Below are 13,551 nucleotides of genomic sequence, written 5' to 3' on the forward strand. Positions count from 1 at the left end.
CCCCTGGAGGAAGGCGAATTGCGGGAGGAGGCCGAAGGAAGAAACGAGCCGGAGGTAAAGGACCGAGCAGGGCTGGTGGTGGGGGGGGTTAGTAGCCGAGCCGGGTACTGTAAATCTAAAAAGCCAAAGCCAAGCCGTAGAGACTTACAGCTATGTCTTTTTTCTGAAAAATCTCTCGACAGGTGAGCACAAACAACATTGCATCAGACAGCGCAGATGAAGCAGCCCTGTTTCTGCTCAACACCGAAAGAAACCGTTGCAGGGGATGATGGGTATACGGCGTTTAAGAGGAGTCTCGGCATGGAACTGGCTGAGCCTGTGCCACAGCGTCAGCATAAAAAAGTCATGCGGGCTATTGTACGTGTTGCTGTTTCTGTTACCCTGAATTACTGTCTTAGTGAAAAACTTTTTGAAGATTGTGAGGGTTGTGTCATAGACGCTCCAGGCCAAAGGGCCCACGACTGCGTGACTTGGGCTTCAGAGGATATAAACTGCAAGCTTCGGGACCTGTGTGCTGAACTATGTTTTGAAAGTCTGTTGAATTCTATTATAGGCATAAGTTATATTCTAGAGTGTCTGTGCTTAACTGCAGAACATTTAGATAAGGGGGTGCAGTTGGTAAAGGCTGTACAATTTGCTCAAGACCCATGCGGTGTTCTTAAAGAAATGACCAAACCGGAGGATGCCTGTTTAGAGCGTTATATGAACCGTTTGGTCCGCACAAAAAGTTACAGAGTCTTACTTAGGAGGCAGGTTTTTTGTAATAAATCCAAAAGGATTAAGTTAGAGAATGGTGACGGGCTCTATACACAATAGCAGGCTTGCTAGCTGTAAATAAAAGTATTGAAAAGGGGTTTGTGACTATCTGTGTTTCTGTAAGATGACCTTTGTGGGCCTTATATGTACATAATAAATGTTTCAAAGTGGCAGCATGTTTTTAAAAATTAATAAAAAAATGTTTTTGTGAGAACCAGCTATTGTGTCTTTGTCTATTGACAGCGAAAAGCTGTAATGTTTGTAGTAGAAGCCTGTGGGGAGGGGAAAAAAACCAAAGAAACCAGGAATGTTTGAGGCACGGGTTTGATTTACCATCCCACCCCATACGATAGTGAGCATTTTAAAATAAAAGCCTCAGGAATTGGTGGGTCATGACAGATTTAAAAATAGTATATTAACAATTGTTGTAATAACATTTTAAAAGCTATGACTGTGGTACAACCATTTTAATTTAAAAAACACCCCAAGCCATTCATTGCTATTTGCAGGGTCCTGCGGTTAGACAGTCACATTAAGGGGGGAGGGCTTTTATGTATGGCCATTATTGTTTAATACTATAAGAAGGCCCCTACAAGAAAATTAAAAATGACCCCAGCAGGGCATGTTACAAAAAAGGGATATAGTGATTAAATCACCTTGCTAACTGGACTTTGAAAGACTCAGAATGATTAAAAAAAACCCAACCTTAGATTTTTAAAATAATTTTTCTAACAGACACTATGTAAACGGCTGGACAAGTAGCCCTGCCTAAATAACAGGAAGCTTTGTTTTTGTGAATTTCTCCAGATAACCTCTGAGGGGATAGGTTATGACATTCCTGTGCAAGTTCCCGCTATTGAAACTGCTGGACAAGTAGCCAGGCCTAAATAACAGGAAGGGCTATTGTGAATCGTCCTTCGAGTTTGTTATCTTTTCCTTCCAGATAACTTCTGAAGGGGAGGGGGAAGTATTATCTATTTTCCCACCACTGGAAGGTCTTGTTGTTAAAAACAATGATGTCAGTGGAATGGTATAATTGTATGCATTTGTACTTATTAATATTCATTTTATAGGTGTTTTGTAACCAAATAAGGGTCTCTGGGTTGCTAATGGTAATGTGTACATTTACATACTGCTATGGATAAAAAGTTGTGTAAAGTAACCCCACCCTCTTTTCCTTGCAAACCCCCCAGGCGTGGAGGTGGAAAGAGCAGGCAATAAAGGTAACATGTTTGATTATTCTAACATATATTATATAATGTTGCTTTTTTGTTGTTCATGCTAGTCTTACTAAGAATGATAGGTATCTTTATTGCAGTGTGATCTATTGATTATGGAATCCAGCCCTTCAAGCACCCTTTCATCAGAGGGAGGTAAAGCCCTCTATTTTAACTATATAATTGGTGGGGAGGATTTAATAGTTTGCAGGGTATCATACTAACTCAAATTATGCCTGTCTTTCATTTAAAAGATGCAGATACAAATGTTCCAGCTTGCTTGAATCCTGTGGTAGAAGGTAAATTGTCCTTTATTTTTAAAAAGTTGGTTGATTTTATGTTTCTTGAGGGCTAGTTCTTGACTGGAGGATTTTTACTCTAAACACGTGGTATTGTGGTGGTGTTTTTAAAAAAAGTTGGTTTATTAAGTTTGAGATGTTTTTTAAAAAAAAGCTGTTTATTTATGTTTCTTGACTAAAGGTTGTTTAGTCTGATCACATGGCAATGTGTTTTAAAAAGCTGGTTTATTTTGTGAGCTAAGTTAAGCAGTGTGGGTTTTTTTGAAAAGTATTTGGGAGGGTTTTTAGTGTGAACCCCAGGAGATTATGTAGCCCCCTGCTCAGAGCAGGACAAACTGGAGATTGAACGCAGGATCTCACGCATGCAAAGCATGTGTTTTACCACTGAGCTACCTTAAGGGGGCATGTGTTTTAAAAAGTTGATGTATTTTGTGAGCTAAGTTAAGCAGTGTGTTTTTGAAAGGTATTTGAGAGGGTTTTTAGTGTGAACACGTGGAGATTATGTAGCCCCCCCCCTCCTCCTCTGCTCAGAGCAGGACAAACTGGAGATTGAACGCAGGATCTCATGCATACAAAGCATGTGTTTTACCACCGAGCTACCTTAAGGGGGGGAATGTGTTTTAAAAAAAGTTGGTTTATTTTGTGCAAGGGCTTGTTCTTGAAAAAAAAAGTATTTTGGGGGTTAAAGCTGCTTGCAGGAATTAGTCTTACCACAGGGTGGGGGTAGAGATACTTGTGGATTTTTAAGGTATTTTGAGTTGTGGGTTTAGAGATAAAGTATTTTGGAGGGTAATAGTATGAAAGGGTTAAACTATTTTATAATAATTTTTTCTTTTTTTCTTTATAGTACGGTCAAAACCTGAAAAAACTTTAGGCCTTAAAAGAAAAAGAAAAGAGGAAGATTCACCACTGTCAGAGCCTGACAGAGAGATGAAGTCCAGTAAATATATATATATATTTTAAATTTTATGTAGCCGGTGTGGTACAGTTACATTTTCTAATAAAATGTTATATTTGATGCTAAATTGGAACATTTTGTTTTCCTAATTAGGCAAGGCCCGCTTTCCTGACGCTGTTGTAGCTGAAGTTCCAAAGAACCAGAAATCTTCTCCAAGGCCGGCTCAAAACAGCAAAGGCGCCCAGATGAAGCAACAGGAAAGTCCCGAGCTCAGATATGTCAAGCCCAAGGACTCTGGTAAAAAACACCACCACACCTCCAGTTTCTCAGCGGACGACACCACACCAAGCCCTGAGACAGCTGTGAGCGAAAACACACGCATTCACAAACCTGGAGCACTTGCTCTAGGGGTTGTGAATCAAAAACCAAGGGCTGAAAGCTCCTACGAGAAATATTGCAAACCAGGCCCCTGCCTCGATATGTCTGATGCAGTTCTTAGTTATTCTAAAGAACTATGGGGAAAATATGACGCTTCATTCAGAGCGCACTTGGGCACCCGTGACGCTTCATTCAGAGCGCAGTTGGACGCCCGTGACGCTTCATTCAGAGCGCAATTGGACGCCCGTGACGCTTCATTCAGAGCGCAATTGGACGCCCATGACACTTCATTCAGAGCGCAATTGACTTCAATGAGAGAGGACATGGGCGAATATCACACTTCGTTCAGAGAGATGATGGGCGCAGTATTTTCCAGAAACCCTGTAAATGATGCAAAAGCTCTTAATAAATACACTGAAAAATATTTTAGTTTTCCAGAGGGTGGTTCTGAAGCCGCACGGGTGGCCACGATAAGGGGTACCCGACTGTTAAAGTGTAACCAAAAAGGGGGACACCATTTGAGGGGTAGACGGACGGCTGCCAAAAAGTTACAGTCCAGGGTTATTGCAAAAATTTTAAAAAAGGCTATAAAGGTGATGAGAAGAAAAAAAAAAAAAAGAAATGCCCCCTAGCGAAGATTTTCAAACTGGAGCGTCTGAGAACGGGGAGGTGGAAACCGGCTCTCTAGGGGGGTCCCCAGCTGCTCCCTTGGAGCCTGACGTAGAAGATGACCCTGTAGAGGAACCACCAAATGACCCAAACCCCGATGTGTATATGGAGCGGGTGAGAAGCTGGCAAAGGGAATCACCTAGATTTAGGGGTACGGTGTATAATGAGGAATTTCGTTTTGTCAATCTTGAGCGAATCAATTCAGCCGAGCAGGTCATTGAAGCCGTGCACAGGGGGATACAGATGGTTCTTGATGATATTAACGTCAGGATAGGCCCGGACGATTACGTTCAGTTACGTTTAGACGGTTGTACTTTAAACAATCCTTTGTTTTCGGTCAGAAGAAATAGGGATGGCCTGTCTGCTGAGGATTTCTTAAATCAGGCCTCTAAACTGTTGCAGAGCAACAGGGAGGTTCACGTCGACGGGACTCTACGCCTCGTTGTGACGGTTGTGAGAAACATGGGCGGGGGCGCCCATAGGGTTTTAAATTCTATCCTCAACAGTCAAATCATCCATAAAAAGAGACAGTGTTTAGTGGACCTGGCTTACACCGGTACCAATTTGTGTTTTGCGGGTGGGCTCTTGGCCGTCATGTCTGACCCGCAAAAACCTACAGATGCAGAATTGTTAGACAGCGCGAGAAAGTTGCATGAAAAAGGGTACACTGTCACTCAAGGGGCCACGTGACCGGAAGGTCCGCCTTACCTGCCTCAGTTTACCGGAATTTCCGCCTCAATCGGGCTCCCGACTTCCGGCCCCGCCCCACCGAGACCACGCCCCCTTGACCTTTAGGCCACGCCCCCTGACCTTTAGGCTCAGTGTGTAATGTTTTTTTTCATGCTCTAAATGGTGTATTTTTGCTTTAAATAAAAAGGCTGTATTTTTTACGATTTAATATCTGTGTGTGCTTTTTTAAAAAAAACCAAATATCATTTTGTTTTTTTAAAAACCCCTCGCTAGGGGCGCTTTATTAAGAAACACGACTATAAAAGTCATTACAAGATACACATGTCTGGGCATGTTGAAACATGTTTTGGGCATGCCCGGGCTTGCCCAAGAGTTTACTTTTTATATTTCTTACAAAATTCACCACCATCCGGTCGTTTTGCACTACGTCGTTAGAATATAATTTTAAAATCTGGTCAAAAGGTAAACCCTTGCTACGGTGGTGTAAAAAAAACACGCAGTGGTAGCCACAGGCGACGGAGCGGGGGTCTTGTAATTGTCTAGTGTGAAACGCGATGTCGGCGGCATTTTTGTTTAAAAATTTCATGATGCTTCTAGGAAACAACACGCTGTCCGGGGGGTGTCCGTATGAGTCAAAAAACTCTCCACGGTCGCCCTCCGCCAGGTACAAGGCGAGCCAGTGTTCACCCGGTTGGTTGTGCAGATGCATGTTGACCACCAAACCCAGGGGTCTCCGAGACAGCCTGCCGCCGGGGAGCCAATCGCTAGGGAACACATCTAAGAAACCCTCTTTCGTGTCAGGGTCCGCTGATAAGACATGCAAGAGCTGCACGGTGTCCATGTTCACATGTAGTCAAACAGAACGTTTCTTCTCTGATTTATCTCTATGACGTTGTCAAAAACCCCATACACGATCATATTGACGGTGGCCGTCAAAGCCTTCGCAAAACGTATTTCTGCTCTCAGGTTCCCGGTTTTAATCAGGGAATAGTGGTCAGCGCACTCCTGGTCGGGAGACAGGTCGAAGGCAAACAGCGTGTAGCCCTGTGCAAATTCCACACGGTCGATGAGCAGCACGCGATCTTTCATGTGTTTACCGGCCGTCTGTACCAGATTCATGTACTCCCTCACGCAGCGCCCGGCCTCAAAGTCCGGTTGCAAGGGCTTGGTGGGTATCTGTTCACCATCCACGTACAACGCCACGAAATTAATATCGTAATGTTTAAAGTGAAAGGGGTTTTTAGCGTAATTACCACTGAAGGCGTCGTTATCCACAAACCCCAGAACAAGCGTTTTGGGCAGCTGTCCCAAAAACAGGTTCTCCTGGTTACTGACCCTGCTGCCTGTGGGGATGCTAAACACTTTCATTCCCACACGGTCCACAGGGTATTTAGCATTAGCGGTAAGCAGGGCCTCAGCGTGCCCCAAATGGACGCCTGGGGCCACCCGTACTTTCTTCACAAAAAGGGACGCTGAGATGATGCGCAGCTTATAGCCTTCAGCCGCATCCCCCATCAAGCAAAAGGCATCTTTACAGCGTGTCAGTTTAATTTTCACGTCCACGCCGTTCAACAAAAGTTTTTCTTGAAAAAACAGGTCGCTGTGCAGATGGCCCAACAGCTCTATTGTCCTGCTCTGGGCTGTCAAATTTGACCTCTTGACAAACCCTAGATTCTCGCCCCCGTGCCACGTCTTCGTGTTGTCCGGGGGTATCTTTGAAAAACAGACCGGCGGAAAATTGCGTGGCGAGAGTGTCGTCGCTGTAATTGAGCACGGCTTCTATAAAGGCCCTGTAAGGGTAACAGTTGTTGCTTTGACTTATGAGGCAGTCTCCCAGTGTGACATCCAGCTGGCTGAAAATAGACGCCACGGGATAATTCACCAGCCCCACAGCGGCGTCCCGGGCGAGGGCGGTTCCATCTCCTTTTACGATCTTGCAACAGAGGTACAGAAGCGTGTTGTTTAAATCCATATAATCTATGCCGTTCCCAGCTATAAAGAAGTCGAGGGGGGATGCCTCCGTAATGGCCGATAGTGGTGGCACCTCGATGTAGATGCTTTTCTTGATGCTGGTCTGGGTGGGGGCTATTTGGAACAAGTCTAGTTCGGATTTGGCACATTCATCAGACCCACAGTGAATGAAAGCCATGGTGATTAAAATATGTCTTTTTTACCAGGTGCTGGGCGTCTCCTACGCTTACCCTTGGTATTTCGCTTATGACGGCCCCCGTGCGTCACGGCCTTTCTTTTAAAGGGCTTCGGTGGTCCCGTGCATCGTTGGTGTGAAGTGCTCCTCTTTCTCCTTTTAATGTACAACAATCCCGACCCCTCCTGCTCGGGAGGGTTCCCCATCTTCTCCAGAACAGCCCGGGTGACGTTGCCTACCACGTCTCTAGCTATGTTTTTAGCGGCGGTTTTGACGTGGGGTTTAATGATCTCTAGCCCCCTCCTCAAAAGCGGTACGGCTTTTCTGAAGAGGCTACAGAATATTCCACCCACTCCTGCACCGTACATCACGGGGGACCCGTGATAACCGGGAAGGGCGTATCCAGCCTGGGCTTTGTAATAGTTGCTGTAGACGACCGGGTCGCCATAATTTTTTAGGATTACCATAATGTTTTGTTTTGTTTTTTAGAAGCCTCGTTCTCTCCGGGGGCGCAGGTGCAGTTTGACGATCACCTTACCAGAGCGAAATGAGACGTATTTGTTCTGGTCTGTCTTTATTTCAATGGTGATGGTGTCGATGTGGTGTTTACTGACAGGAATGTAGTGTGGTTTATCGTAGGTGATGGTGACAAACTCGTTGTTTGTTCCTTGGACGGGCACGCAGCGTAACAGTGGAACGGAAAAGTCCCCCACAAACTGGTGTTCCACGATGTCCGTGTACAAATATAAAGAGTTAAAACCCCCTGTGATGTCTGCCGTGAAAAGGATTTTATTAACACGGCTCTTGGGGTGCAAACCAAGAATATGAGCCAACTCTCCGACCGTGGAAAACATATAATCTTCATCAGAGGCCTTAAGTCTAACTTTTCTACGCACGGGGTCATAGTTCAGCACCATCTCGGGTGCCCCTGGTTGACTAGCCACAGTGCTGTTCATATGTTCCAGTAATTCGGGCAGGGACGAGTAATAAACTCGTCGTAGGACGAAATTCCATTTTTTATCTCCATAGGTGATTTCGAAAGGCGTGGCATCGCTGATGTTGTTCCAGCTGTGTGGGTACTGTATTTCCACTAACCCGACCTCCCAGGCCCCGGGAGATCCAAGGATTTAATTAGTTGTACAATAAAGTTCGAGTTGGTGTTTTGGGGAAAAACCCCAGAGCTGGCGTTGCTAGGTAAAGTAATGTAAAAGCCTCCATCGCTCATTTTCTTTTACAGGCGTCTAAACGTCGCAGAGTTGAGAAGCTTCCACCCAGCTGTTAAACTTTGCGGGCCACCCCAACCATTTCACCAACAGCTGCTTTTTTCTCCCTTTTCCTTTCTCCGCTAGAACTTTTTCAATCCTGTAAACCCTGTCCCGTTTGGGGTTCACTTTTTGTAATTCTTCAGGGTAAAAAGATCCAACAACTGCCTCGCCCGCGTAATTTTTTAATAGATATACAGGCCTCTGTCCCCTCGTTAAGGTTTCAGTCACTATGAATATCTCATCGGTAAACGTTTGTTCATAACCTTTTTCAAAAGCACCTTTGGTTTTAGATAGTCTCAAGTGATCACCCTTTCTAAAAAGGGCAACAACCGGTTTTACTTCTAAACCGTCTCCGTATACCGTTTTCCACACTTTCAGAGAATTTGAGGGGTTCACGTCGATGGGTCTGGCACATATGGTTCTGTGAAAGCTCCCGTTGTAACTCTTTATAAACTCGGGTAACGCTTCGATGTAGCGAAAGGTGTTGTGGGAGGTAAAATATCTCCACATCCTAGATTTTAAAGTTCTGTTAAATCGCTCCACAACCCCAGCTTTGACTTCGTTATTAGTAACAAAATGGCAAACGCCGTGCCGCTTTAACAAACCGCTTAAAGGTTTGTTTAAAAATTCTTTTCCCTGATCGGTTTGTAATTTCTGAGGCACACGCCCTTGGCTAAAAATAGCTTTAAAGGCCCCGGCCACTTCGCCACCAGTCTTCTTTTTGAGGCCTAAAGCCCATGCGTATTTGGATAAAATGTCTATCACTGTTAAGATGTACTTAAAACTGCTGTTGTGTTTGGCAAACCTTTGCATATCCACCAAATCTGCCTGCCATTGCGCGACCACGTCGGAAACGACCGTCTTGTTTCTTTTAAAACGTATTCGGGCCGGTTTTTGTAAAGCGTAAGCATCCTGGTCCGAAAGCCAGGCTTTTACCGCACCTCTGCTCAAAGTTTTACTATGCTTTTTGGCCGCTTGAAAAAGAGAGTTCACCCCTCCAAAGCTCCCAATTTCCCCAGGGGTGTAATATATTTGCTTTAAAAGAGCCGCCTGCGTTGACATGGTTGTCGCGCATAACACAAGTATGAAAAGACACAGTTATGCTGACAATCTTTATTAACAGCCGGGTTTAACACACCCCCTTTTTACAGCTGCTTCCCTCTCAGATTGGTGTAACACACATGTGCAAAAACAGCTGACGCATGGTTGATTTACTCCCTCAGGACTATCGATGTGTAGCTTCTCAAAGGCCTGTAAAAAGGCATCGTTGACCTGTCGAGAGATTTTTCAAAAAAAGAAATAGCTGTAAGTCTCTACGGCTTGGCTTTGGCTTTTTAGATTTACAGTACCCGGCTCGGCTACTAACCCCCCCACCAGCCCTGCTCGGTCCTTTACCTGCGGCTTGTTTCTTCCTTCGGCCTCCTCCCGCAACCGGCCTTCCTCCAGGGGCACGGACAGCGTGAGGCCGTCGGGTGTCTCCGGCGTGTCGAACAAAGGCTGGGCCACAGGGCTCTCCTCCTCGGAACTGTCGCTAAGGTGGCGGTTTCTAAGCCTGGGGGCCAAGAACTGAGGAGCCAAAACAATTTTCGAAGGCCGCACGGGAGTGGTGAAGGCGTCCATGTTCTCCTCTCGGAGTTTTTTTCCACGAGCTGTGAACCACGCTGTCTCGAAAACGAGACGCTTTAAAGGCCCCAAAACTTCCGGGGGCTGCGCCGCCGCCGTCCGAACATCTCCATTGGTGCACCTTTCCCTTCTGGGATGGCTTAAGCCCACTCCCCTTGGGGATGGGGACGCCACGCTCCTCCCCCAGCCCTTTCTGGGCCAATCCCTGCTCTTGGCACAAATTCAAACACCCCAATCCCCGCTCTTGGCGTGTAATGCACAATGCCCGCTTCCGGTCAGGTCCCCCTCTGGGACCAATCCCGCTCTTGGAGGATAACCCTCTCCCATTGGTCCATCTTGACCAGGACGTCATAACCCAAGGAGGGCCTGGATGTCAGGTGACCAGGTGGGGTGGGGCCTTGGGGGGAGGGGGCGTGGCCCAAAGGTCAGGGGGCGTGGCCTAAAGGTCAAGGGGTGTGGTCTCAGTGGGGCGGGGCCGGAAGTCGGGAGCCCAATTGAGGCGGAAATTCTGGTAAACTGAGGCAGGTAAGGCGGACCTTCCGGTCACGTGGCCCCTTGAGTGACAGTGTACTCTTTGTACTACTACTCACACTGAATATGAGCCAACAATGTGATGCAGTTGTGGAAAAGGTTAATATCATTCTGGGAGTATTAAACAGGAGTGTCATATATAAGACATGGGAGGCAATTGTCCTGCTCTACATGGCTTTCATAAGGAATCAGCTGGAGTATTGTATCCAGTTTTGGGCACCACACTTTAAGAAAAGGGTGAGCAAAATGGAGAGAGAGTCCAGAGGAGAGCAACAAAAATGATCAAAGGTTTAGAAGATTTGACCTATGAGGAATGGTGAAAAAAACTGGACATGTTTAGTCTAGAGAAAAGAAGACTGAGGGAGGCCTGATAACAGTCTTCAAATATGTTAAGAGCTGTTATAAAGAGAACTGTGCTCAATTATTCTCTCTGTCCACTGAAGGTAGGACAAGACATAATGGGCTTAATCTGCAGCAAAGGAGCTTTAGGAGAGATTAGAAAAAACTTCTAGCTATAAGGATAGTTAAGCAGTGGAACAGGATACTGGGGAAGTTGTGGAATCCCCATCATTGGAGGTTCTTAAGAACAGGTTAGACAAACAGCTGTCAGAGATGATCTAAGTATACTTGGTCCTGCCTCATTTCAGTGGGATAGACTAGATAAGGTCTGGAAGGCACCTTCAGAGGTTAATTTCTATGATGTATAATTTCATACATAACAAAAAGGTTGAATCGTGCGTGAAGTGCAAAATGTATCTCTACCTTGACTATGAAACTGCAAGTGGTGCCTCCATATTTCAGTTTGCCAGAGACTTTTGGGGATCTGATTCTCTGCTGCCCTGCACCTTGTATTCACTGTTCATTTTGCATGGGTGTAAATGCAAAGTTGGTGTAAAATGATATCAAATCTGAATGGTAGGGCCTGATTCTCATTTACACTAATGCTACTTTACACCTCTTTGGCAAGGTAAATGGGACTTAAAATGTTGTAAATGTAATTTATGCCCATTTTAAGATCCTTATACACTGCTAGTGCAATATCAGTTGTCTTGATATAAATAAGAATCAGACCCATAGTTTTAAACTTGCTTTGCACAGGTGAATACAACTATATCGGATGCAGGTCAATGGAGAATCAGGCCTTAAGTATTTTAAATGTGTTTTGACCCTTAACACTGGCTTTCTGCATTCCATAAGCTAAATGAATGCTTAGGAGAATGTACTGAGAATATATCTTTATAGTCTCCCAAGGGTTAATGTACATGTAACATAGTAGATATAGTTTTAAATAACCCATTATAGTTTTGTGACTATTAGTCTTTATTAGATAAATGTATGTGTAACAAAGTAAGCAAACATTCTTAACACAACAAAAAATAGAATTTAACACACACACAAAGGATTTTCATACCATGAAAATTAATGGCTGTTACCGTATATCACATGTGCCTAATGTACTTATTCCAAAAGAATAAGATTAGTATGATTTCCTGGTATGATTTTTTAAAATGTCAAGGCATGCCAAAATACTACTAAAATACTATGTTAAAAGGATATGGTTTAAGATTATGAAAACTCTTCTTGGTGCAACACTGCCGTAACTACATAGACAAAACCTAAACGTATTAGATGACAATTAATTAAAATCCATATTTTGTCAGTGTTTGATGCACAAAAATAAAAATCATGAAGATCATATTCATCAAGTATCAACATTTTGCCCATTGCAGAGGTCAGATTTTAAATTCATTAATCTATTGTTCTGGTAATGGTAATCACTATCCTGTGTAAAAGACATTCTAATAAATATTGCTAGGATTCAGAATTTACACTAATGCTAATCCCACCTGCTTGCTATACATTAGCGGTGCCTCATGTCTGTTGCAAACCACCAGTGAAGATGCTTACCCTTTTATCAATGTGTGTGAAGAGCTGGAATATGCAGAAGACCCATGTGTTCAGACATCAGTATTACTTTAGCCTGTTTGGAACTGCTAAGTTAGTTTTTAAATATAAAGATATTGGCAACACAGGATTTCCGGTAACATAAACTTGAAGAACAGAGGGCAAATGTTAATGTTTATGAAGACTGTGGAATAACAAAAATGGCCAGAGCTGGGCTTAGTGTGGCCCAGATCTACTGAACCAGCTAAAGTTTATTTTATCAGCTAAATATTGTACTGCTATTGCCACTAGTTTGCCATACTGCAATGCCTTTCCTGAAATACTGGATCCTTGAAGCATAACTTCCAGGAAAGACCATGAGGAAAACGGCACCACTTCTCTAATAAGTAAACATGAGGGTATTAAAACGTACATCCTTTTAAGAGCTCTGTGAGGTACCTGCTTCACTAGCTGGTTGTGGTATTTGAACATTTCAAACCTCTCTGGCCATATGTACAGGTTTCATAGATTGGAAGGCCAGAAAGGACCATTATGAGCATCTTGTCTGGCCTCCTGCAAATCACAGGCCAAAGAACCTCTGCCTTGAGCTGCTCTTAAGCCAAGAAATGCTACCATTGCATTGTTTTTTTCTGAAGGAGGTAAATCTGTACTAGAAAACTGTGCTAAAGTCACCAAGCTCACCTTAAAAAGGTTCAAGAGGGTGGTGCAATCACCTGAATCCCAAATATGTTTATTTTTCACATTTTTTTTCTATTTGTAAAGTTTTCCTAATCCAGTATAAGCCTGTTCCGCTAAGTCCCCTCTCATCTGAAGCTGAGCTGACTTAGTTATTCACAACCAGTTTCCACAGAGGACTGAATAAATGAATGAATAAAGGACTATGAATCAAGGAATGTACAGTTCCTGATGTACTCAACAAAATCTATCTATACACCAAATTTGGGTCAAACTGCCCAAATCCCTTTCTAAATCATTTCTTTAAAACCCTTTCTCCCCTTCCCTCCCCCCTTTTTCTTGCTCCCCCAATGGCAACATTTAATGGTCCATTTCGTGCAACCAGGTGACAATGTACCTTCAGACAAACTACATCTTTATCACCTATCCAATGCATTCAGCACCTTTGATACATGAATACCAACATAACTCATCAGGACAAGTCTTCCTGATCTTAACA

At 44.0% G+C, this 13,551-nt stretch overlaps 1 protein-coding gene across 1 annotated transcript; it reads left to right on the forward strand.

Annotated features, from left to right (window-relative positions):
- The first annotated feature begins 216 nt into the window (after positions 1-216).
- LOC137151129 (uncharacterized) lies at positions 217-4,276 on the forward strand. Its single transcript, XM_067545350.1, has 4 exons — positions 217-418; positions 2,228-2,272; positions 3,120-3,212; positions 3,324-4,276. The coding sequence occupies exons 1-4, from the start codon at positions 217-219 to the stop codon at positions 4,178-4,180; spliced, it is 1,197 nt and encodes a 398-aa protein (XP_067401451.1). The 3' UTR covers positions 4,181-4,276.
- Positions 4,277-13,551: the final 9,275 nt, after the last annotated feature.

Source organism: Emydura macquarii, unplaced genomic scaffold, assembly GCF_026122565.2.
Source record: "Emydura macquarii macquarii isolate MOO-44397 ecotype Brisbane River unplaced genomic scaffold, CSIRO-AGI_Emac_v2 contig_1045, whole genome shotgun sequence".
NCBI classification, from domain to species: Eukaryota; Metazoa; Chordata; order Testudines; family Chelidae; genus Emydura; species Emydura macquarii.